The sequence below is a fragment of the Schistocerca piceifrons genome, chromosome 1 (genome assembly GCF_021461385.2).
Source record: "Schistocerca piceifrons isolate TAMUIC-IGC-003096 chromosome 1, iqSchPice1.1, whole genome shotgun sequence".
Classification (NCBI taxonomy): domain Eukaryota; kingdom Metazoa; phylum Arthropoda; class Insecta; order Orthoptera; family Acrididae; genus Schistocerca; species Schistocerca piceifrons.
Window position 1 is genome coordinate 627,626,218 of NC_060138.1, and position 12,867 is coordinate 627,639,084.

Consider the following 12,867-nt stretch of genomic DNA (forward strand, 5'->3'; position numbering starts at 1 on the left):
CCGAGCTAGTCGACGCGATGCGAAACACGTCTCCCAGTTCTTCCGCCGCGGACCACATGAGTCGAGTCAACGTGACTCCGCCGTAAATGCGTACGCGCGGTCGTAAACGCAGTCGCCGTTAAAGTGTCTTTCGCTTCTTCGCGGACGTTACGGCGCCTCCGGTCGTGCCAGGAGCAGAACATTCCGTGACGCGGCCTTTTGTCTTGCTCGGTCCACGCAGTCGCGCCACGGCTCGTCACTGGAGTGTACACCCTCCGGGATCGGTGATCGAGCCGTGCCACCAGTGCAACGCACCTGTATAGACGGACATTAGCGAAGAATGCTATTTGCCGTTTATTGTAACAGTAGGAAAAATAAATGTGTCCTGTTCCGAAACCGCTCTAGTCGTTTACTGCCACAAAGCCTCTCCCTTGAGCATAGTGCATGGGCACAGCGATAAAGCCAGTTCACTGCACAAGAGCGACTGTAAGCGGAGATGCAACACGTTCCCGGTTCACTGGTGACCCCGACGTGATCTGAGGGTAAAAAAACACGTGGTGACGAACGTTCGTCGGTATGAGAGACGTGGAACTGCGAGTAGGCTTGCGCGTATACGCTCACGCCAAACAGTGCTCCGTAGTAAAATTTTTTTTAACTAACTTTTTTTTGTATTGTTTTTGTGCGTGTATGTTTTGATCGTGTGTTTCCCTTGTCGTGTTATTTTCACAGTGTACTTTCCTCTTGTACGAGGATTCGACTCTGAACTAAGATGCTGACACTAGAGGAGTTGCAAAAGACCGTCGAAGAACTGCTCGCACGCAACACGAGGCTAGACAGTGAGCTACAAGCACGGACTACACGCGCGGACGCCGCGCAGCCACAGACAGCTCAGGACAATATTGGCGCGCAAATGCCCACCACACCGACGCCTCCTACGACCGCCGGAACACCGACAAGCGCTGGACGGGCATTGATCAGGCTGCCTCCCTTTTGGCCGCGCGACCCTGTAATGTGGTTCAGCCAGGTTGAGGCGGTATATATGAGCAACCACATGACCTGCGACCTAGCAAAATTTGGGCACGTAGTGAGCCAGCTGGACCAGAACTATGCGGCCGAAGTGCGGGATAAAATCACCGCCCCGCCGTCGCAGTCGAGCTACAAATGGCTCAAGGAAGAGCTGATCCGGTGGATTTTGTCGTCAGAGGAACAGCGAGTGCATCAACTGCTGCGGCAAGAGGAATGCGGCGATCGGAGGCCCTCGCAGTTCCTGCGCCACTTGCGGAGCCTCGCGCAGTCCGATATGGTGCCAGATTCGCTGTTACGCACTATCTGGGTGCGCAGCCTCCAAGTTCAGGTGCAGGCAGTGATGGCCGCACAGACGGAGATGTAGCTGGACGCCGTCGCTAACTTGGCTGACAGGGTGCACGACGCGCTGACAACGGCGCCTAGCACCGCGGCTGCGGCAGCTTACGACTCCGTCCCCCCACCTCCATGGTGGCAAGCGCCTCCCGCACCCACATCAGATGCTGACCTGCACCAGCTAGTGCAAAACTTGAGCACACAGGTGGCAGCTCTCTCGACGCAAGTCGACCAGTTGGCGCGCTCGCAGCAAGAGGACAGCACGCGCCGCAGCGGCAGCAGACCGGGTGACAGGCAGCGCGGCTCGCGCAGCCGGCAATGCAGCAACAGCCGCTCCAACGGTACCCCGCCAATGTCACAGCACGCACAAAGCGGCTACTGCTGGTACCACGCCCGCTTCGACAACGAAGCAACCAGGTGCCGCGCTCCTTGCTTGCACCCAAACGCCAGCTGCGACCAGACCTAGGCACACCCGGCTGCAATATGATATCGAAGCGTCTGTTTGTTGCGGAACGGGGGTCAGGCGTGAGGTACCTCGTCGACACGGGTTTGGACCTCTCGATATTCCCCCGTTCTATGTTACGAGACCGCAGGCGGGCCGAGGCACTCTGCCTTACAGCGTCGAACAATTCCACTATTAAAACTTACAGCACACACAGCCGCAACATAGATCTAGGCCTACGCTGCATGTTCTCGTGGACTTTTACCGTGGCCGACGTCAATGAGCCGATTCTGGGCATAGACTTTCTCGGCCACTACGGGCTGCTAGCCCCGACATCGCAAACGGCCAGCTCATCGACGCGACAACGAGTTTAAAGATAGCGGGACAGCGCCGGCAGGCTGCATACTACAGTGTTACACCCATGAAGTGCCCCGGACCGTATGCTGACATTCTTGAACAATTCCCCGACCTCACCCACCCAGCCGGTGCACCGAGAGACATCAAACATTCGACGATGCACCACATAATAACCACACCCGGACCCCCCACATTGTGTCGCCCACGTCGACTCGCGCCGGACAGACTCGCAGCAGCAAAGGCAGAGTTCGAGGCCATGCTGCGGCAAGGCATCGTGCGACCATTGAGCAGCCCATGGTCATCGGCGTTGCATTTAGTGCCCAAAAAAGACAATTCGTGGCGCCCGTGTGGGGACTATCGCGCCCTTAATTCGCGAACGGTGCCGGACCGATACCCAGTCCCACACCTTCAAGACTTCAGCTACGCCTTGGCGGGCTGCGCGGTGTTCAGCAAGATTGACTGCGCAAAGGTGTACACTCAAATTTCGGTGGCGCCCGAAGACATCGAAAAAACAGCCATCGTAACATCCGTTGGGCTTTTCGAAAGCCAGTTTATGACTTTCGGCCTTCGGAATGCTGCCCAGACTTGGCAGCGGTTCCTGGACGGCATCTTGCGAGGCTTGCCATTTTGCTTCGCGTACCTCAACAACATCCTGGTGTATTCCAAGTCGCCCGAACTCCACCGCCGCCACTTAACGACCGTCTTTCAGCACCTGAGCAAGGTCGACATCGTTATTAACCCCGCTAAATGCGAGTTCGGCGTGACGGAAATTGAGTTCCTCGGCCATTTAATTACACCCACCGGATCGACACCGCTGCCGGAGAAAGTGAAGGCAATACTGAACATGCCGCGTCCGCAGACGCACAAAGAATTACGACGTTACCTCAGCATGTTGAACTTTTATCGTCGACACCTGCCCAACGCCGCAGCCGTGCAAGAGCCGCTGGCGAAGGCATTACAAGGTCCTACCTCAAAAGGAAAGACCCTCGTGAATTGGACAGATGCAATGGAGCAGAGCTTCACGGACTCAAAAACGAATCTCGTGGAAGTGACGCTGCTCGCGCACCCGGTACATGACACGGACTTAGCTGTAGTCGTGGACGCCAGCCACGCCGCCATTGGCGCGGCGTTACAACAGCGAGTTGGCGGGAGTTGGCAGCCTCTCGGTTTTTTCTCTAAAAAGCTTTCCGATTCGCAACGTGCTTGGAGTGCTTATGACCGAGAGTTGCTTGCGGTGTACGCGGCGGTGAAATACTTCCAACCATCCATAGAAGCCCGACAATTTGTCATTTTCACCGACCACAAACCCATTACACACGCGTTCGAGAACAACCACACTAAGTGTTCACCGCGCCAACTCCAGCAGTTAGAGTACGTGTCGCAATTCACGACTGACATTAGACACATTTCAGGGATAGACAATATCGTCGCCGATTGTTTGTCCCGAGCGTGTGCCGTTATTTCACCCCCTGTGAACTTTGAGGACGTGGCCCAAGTACAGGAGAGTGACGAAGAACTGCACCGCTTCCGTCACGACACTTCCAGCGACCTGCAACTGGAGCTGGTGCCTGTCCCCGGCTCCGCACGGAAGATTTGGTGTGACACCTCAACCGGCACGCACCGACCATTCCTCCCGGAGAAATTCCGGCGCAGTGCCTTCGACCATGTCCACGGACTGTCACACCCCGGCACCAACACCACTGCGACGCTCGTGGCTGCGCGTTTCGTCTGGCCCAGGCTTCGGAAGGACTGTCACAAATGGGCGCGCACTTGCACCGCATGTCAGTGCGCCAAAGTCGGGAGGCACACCCACGCACCCGTGGGCACCTTCCCGGACGCGACACGCCGATTTGCGCACGTTCACGTGGACCTCGTCGGCCCGCTTCCTCTCTCAGAAGGCAAGCAGTACCTCCTAACTATGGTGGACCACTTCACCCACTGGCCGGAAGCAATGCCCGTCACGGACGTCACAGCCGAGACCGTCGCCACCACGTTCGTCGACACCTGGGTGGAACGCTTCGGATGTCTCAGTCACGTGACAACTGACCGCTGCCGCCAGTTTGACTGCGCATTGTTCACTCACGTCACCAGACTGTGTGGCACCCGGTTACACAGGACAACCAGCTACCATCCGGCGTTGAATGGCATGGTCGATCAGTTCCACAAGACTCTCAAAGCCGCTCTAACCTGCCACGACACCTCATGGCCAGAGGCGCTCCCACTGGTGCTGCTCGCCCTGCAAGTCACGCCAAAGGAGGAGATCGGCGCGTCACCTGCCGACCTCGTTTACGGGCAATCTCTGACAATCCCGGGCGATTTTGTCGAAGATGTAAGGCTCCCACGCGACGCCGTGGCACCCACTCTGGCGGAACGTCTGCGCAGTCACATGGCCGGCCTCCGAGCGCACGCACCGACGCAGCACGGCACCGGGAAGATATTCGTCCACACCGACCTGCAGCGCTGCATGCATGTCATGTTGCGTACCGACGCAGTACGGCCACCTCTCCGACCGCCCTACAGTGGACCGCACCGCGTGATCGCCAGAGGAGACAAAACGCCGGTCCTCGAGTGCAACGGAAAGCCGTTGACAGTGTCAGTCGACTGCGTCAAACCAGCCCACGTCTTGCCCGCTCCATCAGCCACGCATTTCTTCGACCCGGCAGAAGATCTGATCACGGACGACACTCCCTGTGCCAGCGGTCAGACGGAACCCGCACCCGGAGCCGCCGGTAACGCACAGCTGCAGCCTGCTGTCATCGCGCCGCCACGTGCGCCTCCCACCACCACGCCTAGGCAGCTGGTACGGCCGCCCGGACCGCGCCCACCACAGGTGCACCGGTCGCCCCCACCACAGCCTCCAGCGGACTACGTCACACGCGTCGGCCGCCGCGTCAGATTGAAACAGCCGTGCTGCGTCGCCAACATGCCACGACACCCAAACTGGCAATCACGAGCCATCAGAATTCGGCGCCCATGAGCTGCCGTCTGCTGTAGAGACCCGACCTCCAGCTGCAAGCGCCTTCGTCTGGTAACTCCAGTCGAGCCCCGGACACCGTCTCCTGCGTTCGTCACAGCTTCTGGACCCGCGTTCGTGTCGTTTGCCTCCGCCGCATTGGGCGTTGAGGCCGGATCGGCATCCGCGCCAGCTTACCACATTCGCTTCTCCGTCGAGCTCCGGACATCGCGCTCCACACCGCCCGGCTTGTCCGTAGTAGCTCCCGGACCCGCGTTCGAGTTCCGACGGCAACACACTCGCGCAAGCGCCTACGAGACGTCACCACCAATGACCTGCAACGCGCGCCTTCACGCGCATCGCTACGGACAGTTCCAGCCAGTGCCTGCTGCCGCTGTCACTAGCCGCCAGCGCGAGGACACGCCCACCGCACGCTCGCCATTCCGGCACGCTGACGTCTCGGGCCGCCGCCCTTCCGACGCCGACCGACCCCCACCAAAGCTGCCGCACTGCCATCACGCAGCGCGCGAACTTTAAACACACTCGCGCCACCTAACGATCGCCGCGTTTTCGCAGCTACGGAGCTCCGCTCTCCAAGGGGGGATCTGTGTGGCGGCAGCACCGTCCAACGCACGAAGGGCTGAACTACGGCACTGCCGACACAAGTAGGGGCAGATGTACCGTTACGCAGAATTTCGGCAACGGTGCGTCGCACTCCGGACCGGACGGGAACAAAGCAGGCGGCCAGTGCGCGCTAGTCGACGCGACGCGAAACACGTCTCCCAGTTCTTCCGCTGCGGACCACGTGCGTCGAGTCAACGTGACTCCGCCATAAATGCGTACATGCGGTCGTAAACGCAGTCGCCGTTACAGTGTCTTTCGCTTCTTCGCGGACGTTACGGAGTCTCCGGTCGCGCCAGGAGCAGAACATTCCGTGACGCGGCCTTTTGTCTCACTCGGTCCACGCGTTCGGGCCACGGCTCGTCACTGGAGGGTACACCCTCCAGGATCGGTGATCGAGCCGTGCCGCCAGTGCAACGCACCTGTATAGACGGACATTAGCGAAGAATGCTATTTGCCATTTATTGTAACGGTAGGAAAAATAAATGTGTCCTGTCCCGAAACCGCTCTAGTCGTTTATTGCCACAAAGCCTCTCCCTTGAGCATAGTGCGTGGCGCGGCGATAAAGCCGGTTCACTGCACATGAGCGACTGTCAGCGGAGATGCAACACGTTCTCGCTTCAACTGTTGTGGCTACCAATACGAATCTATACATTATTTAATATAGCTAGACTTCTTGCATCAAGAGTGACTGTAACACGCATGTTTCACAGACATATAGACTCTGATCACATAAAAGCATTACCGGGTCGAATTTTCACGATATTTTAGGAGTACATTTCACTGTACTACAAGCCTATTATTACTGAGAAGCACTTATACCATTGCTGATGCAGTTTACGGATCAACATTCTTTCTTGCCACATGACTGCATGGGTTTCCTGTTATTATTGGAACAATCTTCACGTCAGGATATGTGATTTGGCACTTCCTAAATCAAAACCCACCAAGAAAGCACTTTTGATTAGTGTCTGTCAATGATATTGACACATCGAATGAGTTGCTATACTATGATTATAGTTGTGTATGTAAATTTGTTTTTGTAAGTATAAATTTACTTATGAGGTAGATAATTTCATTTCTAATAGGAAAAATCCATTGGCCTTGCAATCAAAAAGCTTGTTGCCTTATCGAGAAAAATAATTTAATAACTACATACAATAATATTTACTAGATTTGTAGTACCAATATTCATTTTTCTACTTGCAACTACCCTATCAAAAAATTAATTCCAGCTGACAAATAAGATTATGATTCCAATCTGGATGTTAATTTCAGACCAGACACCATTCTCCATTCAATTTTTGCCAATTGCTGCAATTTTCATAATTTTTCATTTAGGTATTGCTTTAATTTTAACAACTGTAACTACTATCATCTGAAGAGTATCAACAATATTCTTTGTTCTGGTCCTTCTTTGAGGTCTATATTATGAATGAATTCTAAGAGCTGTTGATTAAGCATAGTACAGGTGTCTAGTTCACTGTAATATCTCGCTTGCATTCAGAAAAATATGATACTAATCAACCTGAAATTGTACAAGAAACGAATTACTGCAGTCACTTTCGACAAGGTTATTTGGAAAATAATCTATTTTACTATAATAATGTATGGCAAATGGAGGCTTATTGCAGTTAATAATGTAATTGAACCACTATTTCCCAAATTGAAAAAATATTAACCCAATATGGAAGCTGTAACTTTTTCTGTTAACAGTCAAATTACCTCAACATTTGTGAAATGTGAATGGTTTGTAACAATATTACACTTTTACAGCAAAATCAGTATACTTATATTTATAAATATAGCTAAAAGTTACAAATATTTTCTTTACATATTCAGCATTACACTCTAATCACACGTCACTTAGGTATTGCTATCCATATTTCACAAATAAATATCATAAAATGAAATTTAAAAAATAGTACTTATAATTTGAGTCACATAGCTTCGAAAGTAATCAATCATATAAATAAACATATTATATAAGCTGGGAACACACTAATTCACATCAGTGGTAATCAGAAGACTTTTATGAATATTAACTAATAAACTTATGGAAGGAAAAACCAAAAAACTCATAGGCCAAGCACATCTAACAAATGATGATGTATTTCAAGAAAATAAATTATGAGAAGACTCATATTCAAACCCAACACAACCCCGATGATGACCTAACATAACCACTCTATGTGTAAAAATTTTATATAAGCAATATGAAAATCAATCAAGACAAAAGTCTACCACACATAATATCAACAAATAACAAACCTACTGTACCAAAAGTAATATAATAACCTTATGACCAAAAAAAGACTCAAATAAAAATTATTATCACAGAACATTCAGTAATAAAATAAATGAAAAGAATATGAAGTCATCAAATGAGCACAAAACAAAATTTTAAAAGTGAACAACTTATTTATCTTCAGTTAACCACCTCAAGAATTAAATCATTCGAATAAAACACAGCCAAGGAAGTATACAACATAAAAACAACTTAAAGGCATAAATTAACAATACACAAATGAAACCAATATTTAGAGAATCCCTTAAATTACAAACCATTAAAATGTGTGTATAAGTAATAATGACTTCCATACTATAAGAGCCAACAAACGGAAGAAGCTTATTATGCAAAACCTGTTCACAAAATTCTTATTATTAATTACAGCTGACTTAAAGTAGAAAGATTAATAATTTTCTTCAAGGTACATTCATAATCCTTTCAAAGACCAGCTATAAATATAGCCACAAAATCATTTAATAATAAAATCAGCCATAATCATTAGTATCAAGTACTAGACAAAAGCCAATCAATAAATAAACACAAACTATAACAGAAGAAGATTAATGACCCAAAGGAGAAACAAAGTCAGTGTGCCATTGCTGAAGGAAATCAAAAGGGAAAATGAATTTGGGGTCTCCTCATTATAGCTCTCAAGACAATTAATACAGAAATTAGCTTTATGTCAGATTCATTTGAAATAATATTCAAGTGGTAAATATAATTTCCAATATCAGAATTTGATATTCAAGCAATAGCAATTAAAATAGAAACTTTCTCTATACAATTTAATAAAGCAGTTAATATAAGACGTTTACTCTGATAATAAATCATCTCAACCTAACAGTATTATAATTACATCGGAACTAATTATTATGAAAGGATAAATATTAAAACAATTTAGATGCATTTCAGTAGATACATAATCGATAAGGATATAAGCTTTACTGGATATTTCTTTGATTTATATCAGCAATTTTACCTAATACTACTTCTGCTAGAAAAATATAAATTATTACTCTAATAGTACTATTAAATTTTTTATTGTTATATCCATTTTCTAAAGATATTGTTATTTCTTAATTAGTAATTGAATTACTAATTTATCTAGTTTATAAATTTTCAAGGAAGTAAATAAATATTGTTTCGCTATAACAACAGTAGTAAATATAATATTAATTCATAGTATTGAAGTAAAGATTTTGGTAGTTGAGTTAGTATACCTTATTTCACTTGATGCAATCCTTGCAATATAGGTAAACAAAACTAATATACCACTAAGAAATATTGAAAATAAATCATTTCATAACATCTTTTTAGCTTCTTTCAGTCACGAAACAAACAGGAAGGTCTGTAAGGAATAAAAGGCAGTTTTAATATTGGATGATAAAACTTAATAAAATTAATGTTGATTACATTTGATATTGCTATAAGATTTATTTTTATGATTTGGTAGTTGATTTATTAAAAACCGCTTTTGGGGGCTGAGGAGGTTGTAAAAGTGGAAATAGTCTTGTTTCTTTTTACTTTAAACTGTAAGAACTAATGTCTATGTTTCCTATTTTTACTCCTTTACTGGAATAATTTCGTGGTGCTTACGTTTTCTTTTAGAAACACACACATTAATTGACAGTTCTAGTGAGATGTAATATATTTTTCTTGCTTTATTTTTATGAATCACGGTTTATCTTAGTGATTTGCATTATGATTATTTCTTGTTATTAAGTCTTTCTCTGTTTCTGAATGTATTTCCTCCCTGTCTATTTTAGTTTCTGTAATTCATTGTCATATAATGACTTCCTTAATTCTTTTAGGTTGTCTTTATGTTAAATTACTGTTTAATACTCTACTCTTGGTCCCTTCTTGTTATTCAATAATTAGTGATGATTGGTTCTGCATCTAATGTTTGTGTCTATATATGTTTTTCAATCTGTTTTGATTCCTACAACGATTTAAATATAATTTGATATTTACTTTGTAATGATAACTTTTCATTTAGTGTAATTTTATTGAGTTATTATATTTCTCTATTAAGGATTACCACTAGAACTTATTTACTTCTCATCAGCAAATTTTTTTTTATCTTTATGGATTTAATTTTTGGAATTATGCTACATAATTCATGTTCTAGATTAAGTTTTTCTTTGTATACTTTATTCAGGCAAGATTGGTTGTACTTTATTTTTAACTTCACTTTGAGGTTAACAATATGAGCATCTAAAGGTTATCGTTTCTTTTATTTTTTATATTTTGGTTGCTACTCTGCCATTCTTATTGGTATTATTTCAGATTTATGCTTACTGTAACACTCTTATTTTTGTTTTGGTTCTTATTACTTTATATTTCATAATTTTAGTTCTATTAGTTAAGGTACGAGTACTTTTGGGTTCATCCTTGGCTTTCTAAGCGTCATGTAGAATCTCCAGTTTCTAGCAGAGTAATTCTTGGTTTCTTTTAAATTGAGGATGAGTGGTTGTGGTACTTTTCGTGCTGTCAAGGTTATTCCTTGTTTAAAGTTTAATTACATGTGATTATATTCAGATTTATTTGCTGGTGTTACTGTTAGGTTTCCTCTAGTTGACTTAAAATCTTTAACTGATTATTCTTCTGTTGCTCATGGTAGAATGATCGTTGGGTGGTTTACTAACTATAAATTAATAAGGTTGTATAGATTCATTTTCTTTAACAATCGGTCATGGCTTACGTCCTTTTCGTTTAATTTGTTTACCATATATTATTTATGGCTGTTTATGAAGATAAAGGTTATAAATTAAATAGGTTATAATTAATTCGTTACCCAGTGTAATGCTCTGATGATTCCTTTTAAGACGATAAATTTATTCTTGGCAAAGAGATATTTTGATTTTCTTATAGATTTTTGATTTATTATTTGCTTATCTTTTTATAGATATGTTTGAACATTACAGATGTATTTCTCATCTCAACTTTAAGCTTATTATGCTGGTGTAAACACTTGTTCTCTTTGACTGCTTTGTTTAACCCAGCTGAAGTATTTTATTAAAAAATAATCTTTGTGGTGTGAATTGTTTTGTCTTGGGCTATGTACTTATTTACTGTATGTACATTTTTTTTTTTTTTTTTTTTTTTTGCTTTTATCATCAACTTTAACTTTCACTTTAGATAATTGTGATTTAATACTGGAGTATTGAGCTTTTGTTCAGTGAGACCAATTTAATTTAAATGGTTCTACAATGATTGTTACTTTAATTTTTTATTGAGTAACTCTTTTATCTCTTGTGTTACATTTATTTCTGCTTTAGTTATTTATTCTAGAGAAGATTACATGTTTGATGATGAATGGAATATACATCTTTTTGTATTAATACTTTCGACATCCATTCTTTCAATAGCTTTTGAATAATTACTCCAATATAATTATATTTCTGTTAGACTGGAATGGTTTATGATTAGTTCCTTATTGTTTGAGTGTGCATTATCGATGCAGACATATTAACTGCTTTACCAAATCATATTGAGGATTTTCGTTGAATATTCGTTTTTGGTGGTTGAAATTATATTTATTTCTTTTACTCATTTCAAATAGATTTGATATACAGAGTTCTTCTACATTAACCCTTTGACTGCTGGGAACGTGTTAACTCGTCATGCCTCACCGTTCCTGTTGTGCACCTGACGTGTGTAAGTGCAGCCCTTGGGTCTTCCTTACAGTGCTAAGGACATGTTGATGCATGCCGCGCCACTGTCCTTTCCACCACTAGGGACGAGTTTAGGCGCACTGAGTCATAGTTACCAGAGCGCTTTCCGCCCTGCTCTTCCAGTAGCTGTTCAGTGGTCTGACTGTATAGTTCGTGAGTGCATATATGTTTATTGCTGTGTTCCCTCTTTGCAGAATTCGACTTCAATTCCTGTGTTTTCGTCAAATTTCTTGTTTTCTATGTGAGAAATGTCATGTCGCCATGGTTGCACAGATAAGGAAATCCTTGATATGCTCACTAAGAGCAACAGTGAGTGTGAATTATCTGTCATTGCTAGCAGCGATGAGTCTTCAGCAGAATCTCGAAGCTGTAGTCCTCAGCCCCTTATGTCAGAGGTGAGAGCAAGAATTAAAGTTAGCATTTCCTCTGAATCCGAGGAATGACAAAGTGACAGTGAAACGGTTCCGAAAATAACGCGCTTAAGTGACACATTTGACTGGAAAAAACCGGGTTTCCAGCCATTAAACCAAAACTTTGATAACTCAAGTTCAGGATACACATGTCAGTTAGATACTGACCCAAGTATTGTTTCATTTTTTGTGATATTTATGTCTCAAGAACTGTTGCAATTTAAGTGATTGTTGGTCCAGAGATACGTATTTGAACACATCAGTTTTTTTAGCGAAATCATGTCCTGAGACCGTTTTTGTCTACTTCTGAGAATGTTACACTCCAGTGATAACTCTGCGAGTATTGGAGGCGACAGTCTATTTAAAATTAGGACGATTCATGACAAAGTTCGTAAGACGTTTCGTAATTCATTTCGTCCACACCACAAGCATTGTATAGATGAAAGTCTCTTGCCGTTCAAAGGACGATTATCTTTTAAGTAATTTATTCCAATTAAGTGAAGCAGATTCGGAATAAAGATATTTCCACTGTGTGACTGTCAGTGTGGGTATATTTTGGATTTTATTGTATATAGAGGGGTCAGGCGCGGCTCGTGGTTTCTATACGGGGGAAGGCTGTGGCATTTATTGATCAGAGCCAACATAGACCTCGGGTTACGCTACAGATTAGTTTGACGTAAACAACTAAGAATTCAGGGGGAGGGGGTGGGCAGATCACGCTCTACCCATAATTTTACGTACTGTATCTTCTATAATCAGGTATTAAATATCATTAGAAGCTA

The 12,867-nt window shown here is 44.5% G+C and overlaps 1 protein-coding gene across 1 annotated transcript; it reads left to right on the forward strand.

Moving 5' to 3' along the window:
- Window positions 1–4,088: 4,088 nt before the first annotated feature.
- Window positions 4,089–5,114, forward strand: LOC124758092. The gene has a single exon (XM_047249078.1). It carries the CDS (start codon window positions 4,089–4,091, stop codon window positions 5,112–5,114), a length of 1,026 nt encoding a protein of 341 aa, XP_047105034.1.
- Window positions 5,115–12,867: the final 7,753 nt, after the last annotated feature.